Source organism: Typopeltis vanoorti, chromosome 8, assembly GCF_054136105.1.
Source record: "Typopeltis vanoorti isolate ZY-2024b chromosome 8, IOZ_Tvanoo_1.0, whole genome shotgun sequence".
NCBI lineage: Eukaryota > Metazoa > Arthropoda > Arachnida > Uropygi > Thelyphonidae > Typopeltis > Typopeltis vanoorti.
The window spans coordinates 136206011-136230174 of record NC_143556.1 but is presented as its reverse complement, the minus strand read 5'-3'; the positions used below and the strand labels follow the sequence as shown (position 1 = coordinate 136230174).

General features: G+C 34.6%; 1 protein-coding gene across 1 annotated transcript in view; it reads right to left on the bottom strand.

The window, feature by feature from the left end:
• Positions 1-22620, bottom strand: part of pit (probable ATP-dependent RNA helicase pitchoune) — a 316420-nt gene extending 293800 nt beyond the window's left edge. Inside the window, exons 1-3 of the mRNA XM_090396954.1 lie at positions 22432-22620; positions 17343-17468; positions 6988-7080 (exon numbers count right to left, since the gene is read on the bottom strand). Coding sequence (XP_090253080.1) covers positions 6988-7080; positions 17343-17468; positions 22432-22525 — 313 coding nt within the window. The 5' untranslated portion in view covers positions 22526-22620. The remainder of the gene's footprint in view (positions 1-6987; positions 7081-17342; positions 17469-22431) is intronic.
• Between the last annotated feature and the right edge of the window lie 1544 nt (positions 22621-24164).

Genomic DNA, 24164 nt, shown 5'->3' with positions numbered 1-24164 from the left:
CTGTCTCTTTACCTTCCTGATTTTTCTATCCTTGCAGACAACCTCACCACATGCCTCTCTGGCAGAATCAATCAATGTTTTCTTCAGAGCTTGCCACAGAATCTCCAAGGTTTGATTCCTGTTCTCAAAATCTTTCATTTTTTCTTGAATAATGTTTGTACATTTTAGTCTACAGTTCACATCTGAGAGCTGCTCAACCTTTATTTGTTTTAAAACTTTCTTACATGTTTTATTTCTGTCTGATGTTAAGTCTATTGGCCTTTTCTCTTTAGGAAATGTTTTATTTATAGTGCAGGTTTATATATAACGCTTGCAAATTATAACATTTTGCATATACTGTTAGTCATGCAATCAGGAATACATATCCATGCTTGAAGCAGAAAAAGTCATCAAAAGTCTGAAATGTGGAAAGGCAGCTGGAGTAGATGATATTAGACCAGAAATGCTCAAGTATGGAGTTATAAAAGTTTTACAGTGGCTACACTGCATAGTTCAGAAAGCCTGGACAGAAGGACGAATTCCAGATGATTGGAGTAGAGCTCTCATAGTACGCATATATAAAAAGGAAAAAAAACTGATTGTGAGAATTACAGAGGTATTTCTCTACTGAGTGTTCCAAAATGAGATAGCCAAAGATTATGGTTTGATAATATCAACAGAAAAATCAAAAACAATGGCCTTCAAAGGACAAGATCCAGCAAGAAGTAAAATAGTAATAGATAACAAGATCTTAGAACAGGTGAATTCATTTCACTACCTAGGATGTATGATCACATATGAAAATGAAAAAGATATAAACGTAAAATCTGCAAAATATTTAAAAATAACAGGTGTAATTAACTCTATATTTAAACCAAACCTAGTTCAAAAACAAACCAGACTAAAAGTATACAATACATTAGCCCTCCAGTCTTAATGTATGGAAGCAAAATCTGGACAATAAAACAAAAAGACAAACAAAGATTAATAACAGCAGAAATGAAGTTTATGAGAAAAACTGCAAAGCATACCCTATTTGATCACAAAAGAAACGAAGAAATAATGAAAGAATTAAACCAAGAACCAGTAATAGAAAAAATTAAAAAATATAAACATAAATGGATGGAACACGTTCAAAGAATGAAAACAGAAAGATTACCAAAACAAGCCTTAAAGTACAAGCCATTAGGAAAAGGAAAACCAGGACATCCTCTTAAACGATTCCACGATGACATCTCAGGCCAGATCAGGCCATGCTAGGCCTAAATCCTTGATATGCATGATGATGATGATGTGTTCCTGGTAAGATTTATGCCAGTATACTTGAGAAACTGTTGAGAAGGATTGTGGAAGAGAAGCTTGGTGAGGAACAAGCTGGATTCAGGCCAAATACAGGCTGTCAGGATCAGATATTCACTTTACAACAAATAGTTGAAAAGTCATGGGAATATAACAAACATCTGTATTTAAGTTTTGTAGATCTGGAAAAAGCATATGACAAGGTGCCAAGAGAGAAGCTATTCGAAACGCTACAGTTGTATGGTCAGTGGATCATTATATCAAGCAATAATTGGTCTTTATTTGATTTGTAAGACAGAAGTTAGAATTGAAGGACATATAGGGAGATGGTTTAATGTTAATTCTGGTGTCAAGACAAGGATGTACATCATCACCTCTGTTATTCGTTATCTATATGGATTACCTTATGAAGGAAAGTGGTATTAAATCAAAATTGGAGGTGTTAATGTCAACTCTTTGCTTTATGCGGATGATGTTATACTTCTAAATAAATCCACTACAAATCGGTAAGATTCCCTGACTAAATTGAATAACTGTTGTAATAGATATGGTATGAAGGTCAGCAATAACAAGACAAAGATAGTGAAAATAGGCAGAATCGTTGAAAATATCAGCTGCATTGTGAATAGAGAACCTATAGAACAAGTAAAATATTTAGCTATTTAGGCATGAATTTTAGTAAAGATGGTAAATTAAATATGGAAATAGACAACAGAATCAACAAAGCTGGTATGGTAGGAAGTCAACTGAATAAATTTATATGGAATAAGAGAGAAATTAGTGTCAAAACACTAAATTAGCTGTATACAAGACAGTGTTCAAACCAATTTTAACTTATGGATCTGAGAGCTGGGTCAGAAGTAAAACACTTTACCAAAGACTAGAGACCGCAGTTATGAGAGTCCTGAGAAAGATTAGAGGCATGAACAGGTGGCATCAATGTGGATACCATACTAAAAACGAGGATATTAGGAAAGAACTTGACATTGTCTGCATCCAGGAATGTGTTAGCAGAGCTAATCTCAGGTGGTATGGTCACTTAAACAGAATGGGCGAGTAAAGATTAGCCAAACTAGTGTTCTCTGCCAGGTTGGCAAGAAAAAGACCCAGAGGAAGACCAAGATATAGGTGAATTGATATGGTAAAAAGTGCCTTAGAAGATAGATATGTAAATATAAGATCTGACAATGTTGTAGCTTTGACAGGTAACAGATTGATTTGGCAAAAAATTGTAGGTAGGAAGTTAGTAATGATGTAAATTTTTCATGTAGTACTATCATATCCTGTACACCCCTTGAGGGTAAATGTCAGGAATTTGATGATGATATACTGCTAGACCCATGCAATACTTAAATTTACACCGATATTATCTGTTTGTAAATAAACATATTAATTTTGAATTTTCTTAAATTTAAATTTAAGTTAAATTTACTTAAATTTAATAAACTTAAATTTAATAAATTAAATAAACTTAAATTTACACCGATATTATCTGTTTGTAAATAAACATATTAATTTTGAATTTTCTTCGTCTCTCACTCAATCGTTTAAGTTAACTTATTTTTAAAATAAAATCCCAAATCTGAATCTGAGATATTAACTGAAACATTAATAAATCACTCAGTTATACTCTAGTATATAACAACAGGAAGAGAAAAACACATACAGGAATGTTTTGAGAAAATATGAAAAAAGCTAATAACAGTCAATGCCTGCTGGAATTTTATTCAGGACATGAATCAGTCATTACTAATGCCATGTAACAATATAATAAAAGAGTAAGTTCACTTGGAGCAAACACATTAATAAGGAAGGTCTCAAGGAACTTAATAATACCATAACTTATGTGCAAAATTATTTAATACCATAAAATTTTTACCTATATTTCATAGGTATCATCAGCATAAAACTTAAGAATGACTGTCTCTAAATGGGAGATGAATTTCACTGCGAAAAAAAAAAACTGTTTTGGTGTCTAAGAGCAGAGTTTATGGATTATGCAAAACAGTGGAGTGTCCATGTAGTCCTTTTAAAATTTTAATCACACTAACATACTCCTCTCAGGTAAAGTCAATTTGGGAGAAGTTATAATAATATTTGATTCAAACACAATCAATCATATATTTTTATATACGAGGGTGGTTCAAAAAGTTCTCGGCCTAAGAATGAAAAAATGAATTTATTATTTCAAAATAATTTTTATTTTTCAACATAATCTCCCTCAAAAGTAATGCATTTATTCCAGCGATGCTCCAGTGCCATTATCCCGTCTCTGTAGTGGTTGTCAGTAAGATCTGCAAAATACTCCTCAACAGCTGCAATCACCTCCTGATTCGAAGAAAAATGCTGACCAGCGAGGAAGAGTTTTAGTTTTGGGAAGAGACAGGATTCAGAGAGAGCCAAATCTGGGGGGAATAGGGTAGATGTTCGAACGACTCATAGTGCAGATCCCTTAATTTTCCCATTGTTAAAACACTTTTGTGGGCAAGTGCATTGTCCCGATGAAAGATTATTTTTTTTTCTGCAAATCGGGTCTTTTCTCAGAAATTTTTTTGTCTAGTCTGGTTAAAAGATTGGAATAACATTCCCCGGTTATTGTTGTACCTTTTTAAAATAATTAATAAACAAAATGAGTTTTAGCATCCCAAAATACCGATGCCATGACCTTTCCTGCTGATGGAACCGACTTTGTCTTCTTTGGTGCTGAACAACTGACTTCTGTCCACTGTTTTGACTGCTGTTTGGATTCTGGTGGGTAATGATGAATCAAAGTCTCATCCATAGCAATAAATCAAAGCACAAAATCAGTTTTATTCTTGTTAAAATGCTCCAAGCACTGTTCACAGATTTTCATGCGAGTACATTTTTGATCTGCTGTGAGCAAACGTGGCACCCATCTTGTGCAAAGCTTTTTCATATGCAATTAATTCTTTATGCAAAATTTATCGTAAACGTTCTTTTGAAATGCCTATAGTCTCAGCAGTTTCAGCAGCACTTTGACTTGCCGGTTATCCAATACCATATCATGCACTTGTTCAATGATTTCTGGTGTTGTTACACTTTTTGGATCCTTCATGCGGATCATCTTCAAGGCTGGCACGGCCACATTTAAACTTGGCAGCCCATTTCTTAATTGTTAAAAATGAAGGAGAAGTGTGTCCATAAACTTTTATGAACTTTGAATTAATTTCTTTTGGTGTTAAACCTTCTTTTACAAAGAATTTTATAACCGCATGATATTCAATTTTATCCATTTCAAGAGATACAGACAACACTTTTGCTTGAGACAGCTGTATGAAACAAACTACTTGATAGAATGACTTGAAATTTCACATGGATGCTTATGACAGATGTACCAACTTAGAAAAAAAAAAATCTTGCCAACAGTGTTGCCATCAATGGTTGAGGCCGAGAACTTTTCAGAACACCCTCAATATATGGTTCTCACCCATGAAAGGTTATTAGTAAACTTATAGTACATTTGTACAATGGGTGAGCTAAAGATTTTTTTTTCTATTTTAAAATTATTTTTGCATAATCCAAAACCCTGCTCTAGAGACCAAACACGAAACCTTTTCAAGCCACTTCACACCTCCAATAAACAGAGAAGTGGTCTCACACCAAGCAATGAAATTCATCTTCCACCTAAAGACAATCACAAGCATCCATGCCCATGGCAGGATTCAAGCCCATGTGGAGAGCAGGTACTCTAATCACTTGGCCAACCAAGCTGGCATCTATGTTACAATAAATTAGAAACATATGAAAAAAAAAATTTATTATTAAAAACAATTGTATTTAGAGGAATTCAATATACATATGTTAGAAAAAAATTGAAATTTCAATTTTCAATAATAAAAAAGTTTACAGGAAGTTAGTAACATTTAACATTTTCATGTAGTACTATCATCCTATACACCTCCTGAGGGTACATGACAGGAATTTGATGATAAAAAAAGTTTAATGAGATGATGAAAATTGTTATTTGGAAGGAAGTTAGTTTGGTGAAATCTGGTTCTATATTTGTTGGTTCAAGCCATAGTTGGGGATTCACATCAAGACAACTTGTGATACAAACATGATTAAACATGTATATAGATGCAGGAACAGGTGGTGAAATAATCGTTGAGGACTCTTATAACTTAAGATACAAATGATTCCGAAATTTAGAAGAGAGTTCCAACTGCATGGTTTGAACTATTTGAATTTAAACCTCTAATATAAACAGTTCGAACATGCGGATCAAACTCAATCATGCCATCAACCAAACACAGTCCTAATTGAGGTCAGCCCATGCATACCAAAAGACATATCTTGTTTAAAAATTCCTTTAGATTTTTTTAGTTATTGAAAAATTAATTAGAGAACAGACTGAAGTTTATCTGTGACAAAACTATAAAAGTAAAAAAAAAGTAATCAAAATTTAAAAACAAAAATACCTCGTACTCCCCAAAAACCTTTGCACACCCCTGGAAGTAGGAGTACCACATGCTGAGAAATACTGATGTAAAAAATAAATAAAAATACAAGAAATTATATAAAAATTAATTATTATGGGACTGGGATATGCAGCTTTTGGAAAATTGAAGAGATTTTTAAACAGTAAAATAAAACTTGAGAACAGAGCAAGACTGTTCAACCAACATGTATTGCCTGTTATGACATATGGAGTAGAAATTTGGCCAATCAAAAAGGAAATAACAGATAAAATGCAAAAAACAGTAAGAAGAATGGAAGGATGTCTGCTAAATATAAGACTCAGAGATAAAATCAGAAATGAAGAAATAAGAGCTAAAACAACATTTTTAGATATTGGAGAAAACATGCTTCAAAAGAAATGGAAATGGGTGGGACACATCGCAAGACTCAAGGACAATAGATGGACAAAAGTTTTACTGGAGTAGCAGCCATATGAAGGTAAAAGATCAGCTGGAAGACCTGAAAGAACATGATCAGATGATATAAGAAAAACAATTGGAACTCTTTCGCAGCAACAAGCTCAGGATAGAAACAGATGGAGAGAATTGAGAGAAACCTATAGCCAGAAATGGCTATAAAAAGGGTTAAAAGAAGAAGAAAATAAAAAAAATCCTTAGCCCACCCAATGCTACTTTCAGGAGGTTTGCAACTTTTTTGTGAATCGGTGGGTGGGAATCACATAAAGGGAAAAAATCATGATATTGTTAAGTTAGGTTAAAAAGTCCGCTATTTATTAAATTAGTTCACTATTTATGAAGATTCAATACAAAAGGCATTACTGAAAACTGAATTAGATCTGTCACAAGAAAAATAGATGAGGAATAAATATATTCAAAATTTTTCAAAGCATTTTTAAACTCTATTTTTAAAAATATATAACTTAATTATATAATTTAAATTATGTCAACCTAAATATTAATTATATAAACTTAAATCATTTAAATTATGCCAACCTAGTTGGCTAAAGAGTTGGCATATCTGCTCTCTAACCAACAGAGACTGCAGGTGAGACCACTGCTCCACTTACTGGAGGCCTGAAGCAGCTTAAGAAAGTTCCACATTTGGCCTCCAGAGCAGAGTTTCTAAACCAGATAAAAAATGAATTTCAAAAAACACAAAGAAAATTATAAAAATTAATAAAAGTAGAAGAAAAAAATTCTTTATCTCACACAGTACTACAGGTACTGTGGTGAGCTAAAGAATAAATGATAATATAAATATATATATTACCATGTAAAGAGGTTTCTTGATCTTCCTTCTCAGAATGATTAGTAATTTCTTCATCTACTTCTCTGCTTTCACTTAAATCTTCTTTTTTCTTTTCTGAAGAAAAGAAAGAACACATACATACAAAAAAGTATATATAATCACAACTTCACCTTTTGAAAGATAATCATCAACAAATCTAATTGTTGAGCAATTCATGTTTAGTAAAAGGTTTAACTTCATAGAAATACCACATACAATTTTAAAAGAATTGTTAAAAATAAATGTTCTGGTTTATAACAGAAATATTTACAACAGAAAGCAGTTAGTCTATTTCTAATATACTTAAAAAATGCCTAAATTTTAAATACAGTACATCTATCATATTATACCATTATTAGCAGACAAAGGAATGCCACGGCCATGCTGAATATCGCCATAAGATGCAGTAATACTAGTTTTCATATAGGCATCTGGGGAAAAAAAAAACTGAATAATTTATTACAAATCACCAATTTCCCAAGAAAGCACTAAACCTATGATTCGTATATTGATTGATTCCATGCTGACAATATACACTATATACAAAAGCCTAATATCTTATGCCCAAAATGGAATCACTTAAAATTCTATAACCTCAAAAAGTACCTTGCCAAACTCTAATCCACCTCAGTAGGACTTGATTTAATAAAACTCTTTCCACTTCGCATATACCGTCAGAGTTATGGAATGATGAGTCAGCTATACTGGACTGCTTTGATGTTTGTTCCTCTTCACTGAAAATTCACAAATACAGTCTGCTCTTGCTACAGCAAATACCACTATTGTAAATTCACTCCTACAATAAACTAATGAAAAGTCCCTGTTAAAGACTTAACATCAATGCTATACTAAAAGAAATTTATTATAAAATTTCCACTATAGCAACCTATTTCGTAGATGTCTACAAGTTTCTTAGTGCAAGAATCAACTGCAGCTTCAGATAAAAATTTAGTTCATTCTCAACGTACACTGAACTTTACAACAATGCAAAAACCCATCATCAAATCCACATCCAAAAGCACAAAAGGAAACCTCATCTGTACACATGGCAGTTGTGCCTTCTAGTTTTTCTTCCAAAGCCAATGACATGCAACTTCTGCTTGTCCATGCTTCTACTTCTCACACATCCAGAAGGCATCAATGTAACATTCAAAACTGATCCACTGGTAACATTCTTTTCCTCTCGTTTCTGCAGCTCAGTCGAAATTGATGATGCCATTTGGCTAGAAAGACCTGAATATGAATGCCATAGATGCAAAGAAACTATTAGTTTTCAACTGAAAGTGAGTTAGCCAGTCTCATATAGCTGTGGCAAGTTCCCCCCCCCCCCTTGCAAACTAACCTGAAGAAGTAACGGATAACAGACACATAATACATCGACTTCATAGCCATAGTTGCTTCTGCTGAATTTCCAAACCACAGATTTCTGTATATATTATCTGTACAGGAAAATGAGGAGTTTTTCCAGAGATCTAGAAATAATACTAATACAAATGAATACAGCATGGCTATGCTTTGGCAACCTTGTCAAATTATTAGCTGTCTTTCTTTTCTTTTCTTTTTTTTTTTTAATAGTGTGGTGGCAATTTTAATAATTGATAAAATACCCTGTTACTGGCACCTTTAATGTCAGCACATTAAATGCTTAATAAGCAATTAATGTGCTGACATTAAAGGAATGCTTATAGCAATTGGCAACAGCCAATTGCTATAAGCATTCCTAAACTATTGTGAATGAATACAAATATCCATTTTTAATACCAAATCAAAACAGCTTCAATCATTATAGTGCCTCAAGTCATGATCAAGTACTAGCTAAATGAGTTCTGGTGCAATCAAGGAGATGGAATAGTAGATTACTATAACATTATCATACTGTTGGTTTTTAATCACCTATATCATAGATGGCGAACGTCCGAGAATTTTGCTGGCATGTCAACAATTTACAAGTGATATCCTTTTATATGCTTATAAATTATTCAACTTTTTTTTAATTATCACAATGCGTACAAGTTAAATTTTGTTTTACACGAGAGAGCATCTATGAAGACGTGCATATGATTGGTGCAGTATTAACAAAAGATCACGCGACCCAAAGACATAGGCAACCGACAAGTGTTGAGTTGAAATGCTAATTCTCTTCAACCAAATTCCGTAACATCTGAAACTGTCATAACAACATTCACTATACATTTCCTAGTTAACACATTCACGACAGGGTGTCAGTTATCGTTCCGACAGAACTTCTCATTACCAGCGGGCTGAAATCACACAAAGTTTCAACCCCTGATTCAATTTTATTCCTGCTAGTTTGGATTGAGCTGGCAGGCAAACTCACACAAGCATTATAGTGACTATTTTTTTGGAGAAAATAAAGGACAAATCAGAAATTGTTTCATAATAAATAAAAAAAACACAGGTTGCGTTTATTTGTTTCATTAAAACTAAAAAGCTTTATAACATTTATTGTAAAATATAAGCATATACATAGCATTTTAAACAATCATATTATTACTTTAAAAAAATTTAATTTAGATACTTTTCACAAGAATGAACTTTTTTTTTTAATAAATCAGGGGTTTGTGTTTCAAAAATTGATAAAACTGTATTCAATTCATGTCAAAGTTACATTTGGTATAAATGCATGCTTTCAATGTTTCGATTTTTAATTGTTTTTTTTTTCACTGGTCCACATATTTTTCACTAATGAAAATACTTGTTCAGTGGGAGTTAGATCCAAGGAGACATAAGCAAAATTCAACGATTTTTAAAATGTTTTTAAAAGATACACGTTTATCTGCAAAATATTTAAAATATTCAACCCTACTACGTCATTTTGTCACCATTCTTCGATCTTTTCACTGGTGACATAACTTTTAATACATGAAACTTCATCAATTAGTTCACCGTCATTTATATTTAAGTTCCAGTGACTGGAAATGAACAAAACACTTTCCTCGATCTTCACCCACAGAGAGATTTCTCATAGTAGTAGGATGCATTCAAATACTTCCATTTCCACGAAACAACTGTCCCAGTTATTTAAATAATCAATGCAGGTTTGGTGAAATTTATGAATAGCATCTTTAAATATGTTGGCATTAATTTACAATTTACTATTTCAAGTCACAAAATAAAGTACAAAATGGCCATTTTAGAAAAAAAATGACAGAGCAGTGAAATAAAGGACTGTCACTGTCCTCTTAAATAAAGGACGTATGGTCACCATAATCATATGGCATGTTTCAATTTGTGATAGAATTTTATTTGAAGTTATGATCTGTCATAATGACATTGAGAATTTCAAATGCAATAAAATAAACACTTATTTCATGTAATTGAAAATTGGACAATAGTTTTTAGTTAGATACTGTGTTTAAGTGCAACATATGGTTGCACTGAAACAAAGTTGTTGACTTGAGTCTGTACGGCAGTTTCTGTGGGAGGGGAAAATAATAGTGCAATTAGAGACAGCTGGAATAAAAACAGCTAACTAATGAATCGCACTGTTTGTTGAAAAATACATTACACAGACTGCAAAAGCCTCTGTACCTTACTCAGGGATATAACAAAACGACACTTGTTTTTCTTGCATCTGCAGTAATGGCTTTGGGGTGGGTGTGTTTTTAACCAAGGGGGAGCGGGGGGGGGAGTTACTATCGCCTCAATGTGAACATGTTTAAACATTTTTCGTGTGCGAGGTAATATCGTTAAGTAAAATCGGGGGGGTGGGGGGGTGAGTTATATACGAGGGCAAGTTATATTCGAGTAAATACAATAAGCATTTCGCCGACAAGTTGAGCTTCCCCTGCTCAGCTAATACACTAATCAATTTTACACTGAATAATATTATAAATTTATATTTAAATAAATATTATAAATAAAATAAAATATTATTTATAAAATATTATATATTATCATCATCATCAAATTCCTGCCATGTACCCTCAAGGGGTGTACAGGATATGATAGTACTACATGAAAAAATTACATCACTATTAACTTCCTATCTACAATTTTCCTCCAAATCAGTCTGTTACTTGTTAAGACTCCAACATTATCAGATCTTATATTTCTATCGTCTAAGGCACTTTATACCGTATCAATCCACCTATATCTTGGTCTTCCTCTGGGTCGTTTTCCTGCCAACCTGGCAGAGAACACTTGTTTTGCTAATCTTTTCTCTCCCATTCTATTTAAGTGACCATACCACCTGAAATTAGCTCTGCTAACGCATTCCTGGATGCTGACAATGTCAAGTTCTTTCCTAATATCCTCGTTTTTAATATGATATTGCCATTGATGCTATCTGTTCACGCCTCTAATCTTTTTCAGGACTCTCATATCTGCGGTCTCTAGTCTTTGGTCAAGTGTTTTACTTCTGACCCAGCTCTCAGATCCATAAGTTAAAACTAGTTTGAACACTGTCTTGTATACAGCTAATTTAGTGTTCCGACTAATTTCTCTCTTATTCCATATAAATTTATTCAACTGACTTCCCACCATACCAGCTTCGTTGATTCTGTTGTCTATTTCCATATATAATTTACCATCTTCACTAAAAATCGTGCCTAAGTAGCTGAAATGCTTTACTTGTTCCACAGGTTCTCAATTCACAACACAGTTGACATTTTCAATGATTCTGCCTATTTTCATTGTCTTTGTCTTTTTATTGCTGACCTTCATACCATATCTATTACAACAGCTATTCAATTTAGTCAGAGAATCTTGCAGACTTGAAGCGGATTTATTTAGAAGTATAACATCATCCACATAAAGCAAAAAGCTGATATTAACATCTCCAATTTTGATATCATGTTTAATACCACATCATCATCATCATCATCAAATTCCTGCCATGTACCCTCAAGGGGTGTACAGGATATGACAGTACTACATGAAAAAATTACATCATTACTAACTTCCTATCTACAATTTTCCTCCAAATCAGTCTGTTACTTGTCAAGACTCCAACATTATCAGATCTTATATTTCTATAGTCTAAGGCACTTTGTACCGTATCAATCCACCTATATCTTGGTCTTCCTCTGGGTCGTTTTCCTGCCAACCTGGCAGAGAACACTTGTTTTGCTAATCTTTCCTCTCCCATTCTATTTAAGTGACCATACCATCTGAGATTAGCTCTGCTAACGCATTACTGGATGCTGACAATGTCAAGTTCTTTCCTAATATCCTCATTTTTAATATGATATTGCCATTGATGCCATCTGTTCACGCCTCTAATCTTTCTCAGGACTCTCATATCTGCGGTCTCTAGTCTTTGGTCAAGTGTTTTACTTCTGACCCAGCTCTCAGATCCATAAGTTAAAATTGGTTTGAACACAGTTTTGTACACAGCTAATTTAGTGTTCCGACTAATTTCTTTCTTATTCCATATGAATTTATTCAATTGACTTCCCACGATACCAGCTTTGCTGATTCTGTTGTCTATTTCTATATTTAGTTTACCATCTTCAGTAAAAATTGTGCCCAAGTAGCTAAAATGTTTTACTTGTTCCACAGGTTCTCCATTCACAACACAGTTGACATTTTCAATGATTCTGCCTATTTTCATTGTCTTTGTCTTTTTATTGCTAACCTTCATACCATATCTATTACAACAGCTATTCAATTTAGTCAGAGAATCTTGCAGACTTGTAGCGGATTTATTTAGAAGTATAACATCATCCGCATAAAGCAAAGAGCTGACATTAACATCTCCAATTTTGATATCAGGTTTAATACCACATTCCTTCATAATGTGATCCATATAGATAATGAATAACAGAGGGGATAATGTACATCCTTGTCTCACACCAGATTTAACATTAAACCATCTTCCTGTACTTCCTTCAATTCTAACTGCTGACTCACAACTCAAATACAGACTAAGTATTGCTTGATATAATGCCCCATTGACACCATATAACTGCAGCGTATTGAATAGCTTCTCTCTTGGCACCTTGTCATATGCCTTTTCCAAATCAACAAAACTTAAATACAGATCTTTGTTATATTCCCATGCTTTCTCGACTATTTGTCATAAAGTGAAGATCTGATCCTGACAGCCTCTATTTGGCCTGAATCCAGCTTGTTCTTCACCAAGCTTTTCTTCCACAATTCTTCTCAACCGTTTCTCAAGTATACTTGCATAGATCTTGCCAGGAACACTCAGTAGGGAAATACCTCTGTAATTCTCACATTCAGTTTTATTTCCCTTTTTATATATGGGTACTATGAGAGCTCTACTCCAATCATCAGGAATTCGTCCCTCTGTCCAGGCTTTCTGAACTATGCAGTGCAGCCACTGTAAGACTCTTATACCACCATACTTCAGCATTTCTGGTCGAATATCATCTACTCCTGCTGCCTTTCCACATTTCAAGCCTTTGATGGCTTTTTCTACTTCAAGTATGGATATGTATTCCTGACTGCATGCCTGGTCAGTGTTTTTTATCACTGTGCTGTCATCACTGCTTGTTTCATTTAGCAGTTTTTCAAAGTAATTACTCCATACTTCAAGGATATCTTTTTCTCCTGTTTTCATTTCACCTTTATCATCTCTAATTCCTTTTACAGCACTCTTTCCTCCATTCCTAAGCTTCTTCAACAACCTCCAGAATATTTTGCCACCTTCTTGATATTTATTTTCTATATTCTTGCCAAAGTCCTCCCATGACTTTTGTTTAGCTAGTTTTACACACTGTTTAGCTTTCTTACATTTGTCTCTGTATTCTGTAAGAGTAAAAGCTGACTTATTTGCCAGGAACTTTTGATATGCTTTCTTCTTTTCCTTCACTGCCTCTTTAACTTCCTGTGTCCACCAGGGAGTTCTGATTTTTTTATCTTTGCACACAACCTCACCACATGCCTCTCTGGCAGAATCAATCAATGTTTCCTTCAGAGTTTGCCACTGAATCTCCAAGGTTTGATTCCTGTTCTCAAACTCTTTCATTTTCTTTTCAATAATATTTCTGTATTTTAGTCTACAGTTTACATCTGAGAGCTGCTCAACTTTTATTCGCTTTAAAACTTTCTTACATGTTATTCTTTTCAATATGAAATTCAATTTTATCCTGCTCAAGACTAAATAGTGATCACTTCCAATTTCAAATCCTCTGTACACTCTGGTGTCCTGCACCAGGGAGAAAACATCACTATCAACAATAACATAGTCAATGAGACTTTTCTTATTCCTAGCCTCTTCTCTCCATGTGAATTTGTGCACATTTTTATGTTGGAACATGGTGTTAGTAATAACCAGTCCATGTCCTGAGCAGAAATCCAACAGATATTTGCCATTATTATTAGCTTTGCTTTTTTCTCCAAATTTTCCCAAAATATTTTTGTATGTCTCACAATCATTTCCTACTCTACTATTTAGATCCCCAACAAGGACCAACTTTTCCTTTTTCATTGTGTCAGTTGCTTTTTCTAAAGCCTCAAAAAATTCCTCCACTTCTACCTTAGTAGAGCCTTCCGTGGGACCATAGGCACAAATAAGTCTCATTGTCCAGTTCCCCATTCGGATATTTGCCCACATTACTCTACTTGAGACTGACTGCCATTCAAGAAGATTAGCCTCGTATTTTGTGTTGAATACTATGGCTACTCCTTCTTTTCCTTGATTGTTATTGCCTGAATATAACATTTTGTATTTATTGCTCAGAAAGATCTCACCAGTTTTGGTCTTTTTTGTTTCAGTCACCCCTATTATGTCGATCTGGTACTTATCTAATTCCTCAGCTAACTCCATTTCTTTGCCATTCAGGCTTCTTACGTTGATAGTACCGATCTTTAACTCTGGTGATGTTGAGTTGGGGTTTGTTTTCAGATTTGTTCCAGTAGCTGACTTTTCGCTGTTCGCCCTGGTTCCCTGGCAAAAACAACGGGGGCCTTGTTTAACCGGGCGACGCCCCAGCCGGCATGAAATTTTGTCATGTTGTACCATCATTTTTTATTTTGGTTTAACCAATAAGTTTAACCAATAAGTTTAATACCACTTTCCTTCATAATGTGATCCATATAGATAATGAATAACAGAGGGGATAATGTACATCCTTGTCTCACACCAGATTTAACATTAAACCATCTTCCTGTACTTCCTTCAATTCTAACTGCTGACTTACAACTCAAATAAAGACTAAGTATTGCTTGATATAATGCCCCATTGACACCATATAACTGCAGCGTATTGAATAGCTTCTCTCTTGGCACCCTGTCATATGCCTTTTCCAAATCGACAAAACTTAAATACAGATCTTTGTTATATTCCCATGTTTTCTCGACTGTTTGTCGTAAAGTGAAGATCTGATCCTGACAGCCTCTGTTTGGCCTGAATCCAGCTTGTTCTTCACCAAGCTTTTCTTCCACAATTCTTCTCAACCGTTTCTCAAGTATACTTGCATAGATCTTGCCAGGGACACTCAGTAGGGAAATACCTCTGTAATTCTCACATTCAGTTTTATTTCCCTTTTTATATATGGGTACTATGAGAGCTCTACTCCAATCATCGGGAATTCGTCCCTCTGTCCAGGCTTTCTGAACTATGCAGTGCAGCCACTGTAAGACTTTTATACCACCATACTTCAGCATTTCTGGTCAAATATCATCTACTCCTGCTGCCTTTCCACATTTCAAGCCTTTGATGGCTTTTTCTACATCAAGTATGGATATGTATTCCTGACTGCATGCCTGGTCAGTGTTTTTTAGCACTGTGCTGTCATTACTGTTTGTTTCATTTAGCAGTTTTTCAAAGTAATTACTCCATACTTCAAGGATATCTTTTTCTCCTGTTTTCATGTCACCTTTATCATCTCTAACTCCTTTTACAGCACTCTTTCCTCCATTCCTAAGCTTCTTCAACAACCTCCAGAATATTTTGCCACCTTCTTGATATTTATTTTCTATATTCTTGAAAAAGTCCTCCCATGACTTTTGTTCAGCTAGTTTTACACAGTGTTTGGCTTTCTTACATTTGTCTTTGTATTCTCTAAGAGCAAAAGCTGACTTATTTGCCAGGAACTTTTGGTATGATTTCTTCTTTTCCTTCACTGCCTCTTTAACTTCCTGTGTCCACCATGGAGTCCTGATTTTTCTCTCCTTGCAGACAACCTCACCACATGTCTCTGTGGCTGAATCAATCAGGGTTTTCTTCAAGGCTTGCCACTCAATCTCCAAGGTTTGGTTCCTGTTCTCGAACTCTTTTTCAAACTCAAAATTTTTTCTTCAATAATCTTTGTATATGTTAGGCTGCACTATACATCTGAGAGCTGCTCAACTTTTATTCGCTTTAAAACTTTCTTACATGTTATTCTTTTCAATATGAAATTCAATTTTATCCTGCTCAAGACTAAATAGTGATCACTTTTAATTTCAAATCCTCTGTACACTCTGGTGTCCTGCAGCAGGGAGAAAACATCACTATCAACAATAACATAATCAATGAGACTCTTCTTATTCCTTGCCTCTTCTCTCCATGTGAATTTGTGCACATTTTTATGTTGGAACATGGTGTTAGTAATAACCAGTCCATGTCCTGAGCAGGAATCCAACAGATATTTGCCTTTATTATTAGCATTGCTCTTTTCTCCAAATTTTCCCAAAATATTTTTGTATGTCTCACAATCATTTCCTACTTTGCTATTTAGATCCCTAACAGGGACCAAGTTTTCCTTTTTCATTGTGTCAGTTGCTGTTTCTAAAGCATCAAAAAATTCCTCTTCTACCTTAGTAGAACCTTCTGTGGGACCATAGGCACAAATAAGTCTCATTGTCCAGTTCCTCATTCTCATATTTGCCCACATTACTCTACTTTAGACTGACTGCCATTCAAGAAGATTAGCCTCGTATTTTGTATTGAATTATATATTATTATAAATTAATTAATAGAAAATCTATTAATTTTCCCCTACTAAAAACTGCCCAGCACATCATCAACTTGATCTGTAAATTTTTAGCAATCACCGGCACGTCAGCAACTCGATTTGTAAACTTTTGGCACGAGCACATAAAAAGGTTCACCACCATTGACCTATATGATCAATTGCCGGCTAATCTGTATGTGTGAGATCAAGGGAATACCTGCCAAAAGAGTTCAGCACATGAAGAAAAAAACTAGACCAGATAAAACACCAAGTTCTCTCTCCCCATTGTTTATAGCATATGTTCTTCTCCTTGCAGTTATGTAACTCAATCCCTTAAAAGATCTCAGATCTCAATTATGAAAGAACAAATGAAGATTTTCATCACACATTTTGTTTTCACAGAATAACCTAACTTCAATTTTTTTTAAAAAAAATTGTTATTGAATCCACCTGTTAGGACTACTAACTTACTTAGCTTTTGTAGATGTTCGTCAGAATCTTTGTCAGTCTTCCTTTTATTATTACTGATTGTATCTTGAACTTCTGAAGACATGTAACTAGGATCTGTATCTTCATTACCTTGCTGGGTTACTTCATCTGGATAAAGTATATTAAAAACAATAAAACCTGAATGAACAGTAGTACTATGTAATGTTATCAAAAGTTCTAAATAAAACAGAAAAAGATCATTCAGAGTTGAGTATGTGTGTGTGTTTCTTAAAAATATACTGTTTATGTCAGGAACTTAAATAAATTAAAGAGCATATGCATTCAAAGTGTGGTTTGTTGAAAAACTAAAACAAGAGTAGCAGATGCCCAACATCCCTTTGTACAACTGCAAACACACTGAACCTGCTCCACCCCTTTCTTTTTATTCCATCCACATAGCTCTGTCTTCTGAAACACCTTACTCATTAAGTGTCCCCAACAATCAACTGTCCGCACGGTTAGCCTAGTGGCTTTGCGCTTCGCAATCATATGCCTGGGGAAGGAGTGTCCTAGGTTCGAATCCTGTCGACGATGCGAGGAGCTTAAGGATCTTCCTCAGCCATAACCAAGTTAGCCGGTCTTGGGTGTGGACAGTAAGGTTTTTTCTGCCAGTTTATCTGGGGTTTTTCATCCCGCAAGCAGGCAAACTGGTCTCATGAACACACACGGAATACAGCCAGGAATACTGACCCAGCCATAGGTCCGATTTGTCAGCCTGTGCCGGAGCACGGATAAAATTTGGAGAGACTAGATGGTGCCGTATCCCCCTCCCCATAAAAAGGGGACTCAATGCTACTGTACCATCACACAGTAAGAAAGGAACAATCAACTTCCAACTCTTCATCCCACCTAGTACATCAGTGCTGTGTACTATGCATCTATGTACAGTATGTATATGTGTGTATACACACATACACTATTTACCAATACTTGTCTGGACACTTTAACAATTTACAATTGATACCAGCAGCACACCCTAATATTGGGTATGTCTACCTTTAACTTTGATCACCTCCTGCACCCTTTGAGGAAGGCTTTCCACCAATGTGCAGCAGACAAATAATTTGTCTCCATTCCTACACCAAAGCAACAATGAGTTGAGATACAGATCAAGGACATACTGCTCACAGCAAGCAACTGCAAACTAGACAAAATAGAATATATTTTGTAATAAAAAAATAACATTCTAAACTTTTTTTACCTTTAAAGAAAACACAAAAGAATAAGCATAATATAAAGTGTCATTCTATTAATTTAACTAATTATTTTCCAAAAAAATGTTTTGTTTTTTTTTTACTATTCATCCTATTCTTATTACTTTTTGGAATTGTTCTCACACGAAGGAAATGTTCTCCAAACATTGATATAATACCCACTAATGACATTACAAAACTCCTATTAACTTATTAGGGGGGGGGGGGTATCATCAAAAATGGGAGATGAGGGGCATACTTTTTTTTTTTCATGGCAAGCAGGATTTTGCCATAATTTGTCAAGCCCTGCATTAGACTCATTAACTTCAACAGCAAACACTCCAGAACCAAGTTCTAGTGAAAAAAGAAAATAACAATGTCATTTCAAGACAGCTTAACCATCCTTTTTCCTAATGGTAGGTTTGTAGGAAACTTACCATTATAGAAACAATGTCACAAGCTTTCCCATCATCCCACCTTCAGGGACTCCAAAGACTCGTTAAGAGAGGAAACGTACTCTACAACTCTCTGTCTCCACCACTCAAATCCATCAACTACAACGAACAGCAACTACCATCATTATCTACACCACCATAATCTACCACCCATCATCACTGCTAATATTTTCACAGAAAATCATAAGCATCCATTACTTAAATTAAGGGGATATTAAATCCCACATAGTTTTAAAACCGAATAAGAAACTCAAAGATCGGAATCAGAGAGTTTCTTGCCGAATATAGTAAACTATAAAGTATCGGCGACACTAGCGTTAGCCAATGCAAGTGATCCTAGTACGTAGTACAATACCGGGGCAACTCGTTGCAAAGGTGGGGGAAAGTTCAGATCGTTATTCTTAGGTATTTTCCATAATGTAAAAACACATTTCCTAGGAAATGTGTTTTTACATTATGGAAAATAGCCCCGGTATTGTACTACGTACTAGGATCACTTGCATTGGCTAACGCTAGTGTCGCCGATACTTTATAGTTTACTATATTCGGCAAGAAACTCTCTGATTCCGATCTTTGAGTTTCTTATTCGGTTTTAAAACTATGTGGGATTTAATATCCCCTTAATTTAAGTAATGTTTTCATTGCCGAAATGAAGCTTATTAGCTCTTTATACTTAAATAAGCATCCATGTCCATGACAGAATTCGAACCTGCAGCATTTTGGCTGGCGAGCAGATACACTAACCACTCTGCCAACCAAGCTGACAATTGATTCATCACATCTTCATCAAATGGCTAAAATGCAAAAATTAATAAAATACTTATTCTTCTCCATTTTCTACAGAAATGTTATTACCAGTGCTATTTTTTTATTATTGGTATGGTACACAATGATACGGTGTACCAGCATCTCTAGTACACAGTGATTTGTGTGACGTACGGATGCAGTACATGTAGAAATTTGTAATGTTCAAATTTCTACACATTTATGTAGTATTCAAATAAGTTTAGTTATTTAATGAAATTAGCATTTTTATTATGCCTACTGTTAAGTGACTTGCTACAAGTATTTTAGAATTTTAAATTATTTTTATGTTCATATATTAACACATCCACATCAGCCTATGTCTCATTTGAGTTGTGCCCAAGCAGGACTGCATTTTAATGTTACAATTTTTACTTTGTTTGGTTTGTGACAGTGCAGTATGGTGTTTATTCCAGTTGTTTCTAATTACTCTATTTTTCACCAAATATAATATATACTGATGTTGTCTGTGTGCTGTTTTTAGTGTCACAATGAAAATTTTATTTTTTTTTTTTTTTGCTCACACTACAGTAACGTGCTTGTAAGGGGGAGATGTATTCCACTACATTTTGCTTCTAGTACTAAACTACCAATATATATATATTTCAAAAAATAGATTTAATGACTCCAAGACTGAGATAACATATAAAGATTTTAATGATAAATACTACTAGTTTCGGCATATAGCAGCCTTCTTCAGGTATTAATAAAGGAAAGGAATACTAATAAACATTGAATTATTTAAACAAACTGGAAATTACAGGTACAAATTGCCTCACATAATCGATACATAAAAACGTTGTATTTTTCAAGTTGTTCCAACTGGCGTGCCATTGTTTGTTGCAATTGTGCGTGCAAGTTCACGTGAACGGCAATATTGAATAACTGCAGCATGGCTATCTGGGATGTTATAACTTAAATTATTATTTAAGTGGACCGGGTTCAGTAGGATTTCCCTTGATTCTACGATTTTCCTTTCAAACTCATCTTCACAGCTGTATCTGTATGCTGGAATAGATCAGAAAATATTTTTCGCTGTGAAGATGAGTTTGAAAGGAAAATCGTAGAATCAAGGGAAATCCTACCGAACCCGGTCCACTTAAATAATAATTTAAGTTATAACATCCCAGATAGCCATGCTGCAGTTATTCAATATTGCCGTTCACGTGAACTTGCACGCACAATTGCAACAAACAATGGCACGCCAGTTGGAACAACTTGAAAAATACAACGTTTTTATGTATCGATTATGTGAGGCAATTTGTACCTGTAATTTCCAGTTTGTTTAAATAATTCAATGTTTATTAGTATTCCTTTCCTTTATTAATACCTGAAGAAGGCTACTATATGCCGAAACTAGTAGTATTTATCATTAAAATCTTTATATGTTATCTCGGTCTTGGAGTCATTAAATCTATTTTTTGAAATGTATAACAACCGAGTAAAAGCTGATCGCCACATATATATATATATATATATATATATATATATATATATATATATATTTACATATACACACATACACCAGATACATAAACAAAACAGCACTGAACAAATTCTCCTCTGCTGTCTGAAAGTCATGTATAACAAGAGTCAATTTATCTCTTTCCCTCATGGACATGTTAACGAAATCATTTTACTACATTTTATCTGACTTTTGCAGATGGTCTGTTTATCTAAGAAGTCAACAATTATGTTGACACAAAGTAAAAAAGTAAAAAAAAAAAAAAAAAAGAAGTTAGCAATGACACTTTGGGAGATCTCAACAGGCTTATCGCAGAGCCTGACATTGCAGGAACACTCACAAACATCCATGCCCTAGGTGGGATTTGAAACTACAGCCTCTTGGCTAGAGACCAGATAGGCTAACTGTTCTGCCAACCAGATTGCCATCAGCTTATCTTTACATGATACTGTAATATTGCCATCTGGATGGGTCAGAAAGAGAACTCAGAAGCTCTTGGGCGAAACAAGAATACCATTGCACTTGTGGGAAAAAAAAGAGTTTATTTCAAGTGACTTGAAACAAAAATTCCAGCTTTATTCACAACGTACACTGAAGCCTTTTATTTTTTAAAACCATACAAACTCAGTTTATATGGTTTTACAAGTGTTGTAGGCTTCAGTGTACGCTGTGAATACGGCTGGAGTTTTTGTCTCAAGTCACTTGAAATAATTTTTTTTTTTTTTTCTTTTCGACGAGTGCAATGGCACACTTAATGGAAAACAATGGCCTGTATATTGAGCGGTAATTTTGAACAGAGTAGAGAATAAAGGTCCTTATTCAAATAAGATCTGGAGGATAAACATAGTCTGATGAAAGATGGAGTAAACGTTTTGGAGCTCGTCCACTTACCACTGAAGTGCCAAAGAACATTAAATTGTGAATCTTTACAAAAACAGTAATACGCTAAATCAACGATTTAATTAGTGACCCAGACAATTTTATGACTGCATCTCAATTTTGGTATTGGTTAACATATCGGTAAATGGGAAAAGGGAAAATAGACTTTAATTTGTTAATTTTTTCCTTAAGAAAAGAAAACGACAGTCCATGTACTGCAGTGGCATGGATATACGACATAAAAAAAAAAAAAAAACACTGAAACACCGACTCACCCGTACACTTCAATTTTTTTTCCTGTAAATGTTCTTTCTTCTTCTTCTCTCTCCTTTTCAATTTACGCATAAGCCTTTGATCGTGAATTCCCATTATAAAAATCTTTTTACAAAAACTGACAACTTACTTTCCAATAACGTATTTAAACACGTTTCTCACCCAGTTTTACGAAAAACGTGTTTACTTCTTACGACGCCCCCTGGAAAGAAAATTGTAAAACAATCCTCCAATAAACGGAAACCAGAGTTAGTGATAAAAATTTTCCCAAAAACGGAAACCAGAGAAACAAGCACTAACGATCCGTTATGAATTATTGGTGCTGTCAAGGTTACTAAAAACTTCATACTGTCATTATTATTCCAGTATGTCGTTATTACTCCAAATGAATAAAAGAATAAGCAATACAGATGCATTCTAGAGTAGCCGCTAAATTCATTTAAGCCCAACAAATTTCAGTTGTCACATTTCTGTTGACATTTGAATGTTTTAATTCAAAATAAAAATATATATATATAATAATAATAATAGAAAATTTGTTCTTATGAATGAAACCTTTTCCTACTAAAATATTCATTTTTATTTTAATGTAAAGTACAAGCTATTAGGAAAAAGAAAACCAGGAGGTCCTCTTAAAAGATTCAACGATGACTTCTAAGGCCGGAACAAGCCGCTCTAGCCCTAAATCCTTGATAGACATGATGATGATGATGATGATTTTAATGTAATCAGAAATAGAAAAATGCAATGCTGACATTCAAACTAAATAAATAAGTAAGGAGGAACGGTGAGATATGTGTAGCTAAGTGAAGTAGAGTATCCCTCTTTGGAGGTGCACGTAATAGTAATAATAATATGCTGACGCGTTATATTCCCCTATGACGGGGAAGAAGAGCCCATTTTATCCCTATCAAAGAATGCTTTGAAAAGGATAAAATGTGGGGAAGCAATTCAATAATAATAATAATAATAATAACCAGCAAACTAAAGGCAGCCCTGATACCTTGCTAAAAAAAATCAGCTAACGCCTTTTTATTCCGTATATAGGGAGTAGGCGAGGCCATTTTAGCCCTATCTAACTTTTGGAGACTGAGTGGGCAGTTCAATCTCCACTGGTACCCAATCAGAAATAGCTGGCCCAAAGCTATCACTAGTTAAGTGGCACACAGTGAAGAGAGGGGGAGGCTCAACAACTGCCGCCATCTCGTGGTCCCTAGCCCTAACACTCATATTTAATGTCTGAAATAATGTGGGTTCTACGGTCGATTTTCTTGAGTTTACGGGACGAAAAACCAGACTTTACGGGAGAAAAACCCGCTTGCCCATGCCAGTGATCGACTAACTCTGGAACCAGTCGAAAAAAGGCTTAGAAAAATTTCTTCTCGTCACCGACTAGATTCGACACCAAGAATTCTTCCTTCGTGCGGTCAAGCGCATTGGTATGCAAACGCCACATCCACTGAGCTGTATGCAAACGCCACATCCACTCTCGTCACCGACTAGATTCGACACCAAGAATTCTTCCTTCGTGCGGTCGAGCGCATTGGTATGCAAACGCCACATCCACTGAGCTGCACAGGCTTGATACATTGCTCACTATTACTATTATTATTATTGAACTGCTTCTCCTGATACATTGCGCAACAGAATTATTATTATTATTATTATTATTATTATTATTATTATTATTATTATTATTATTATTACATAAAAATACTAATCTATAGAGCATTAT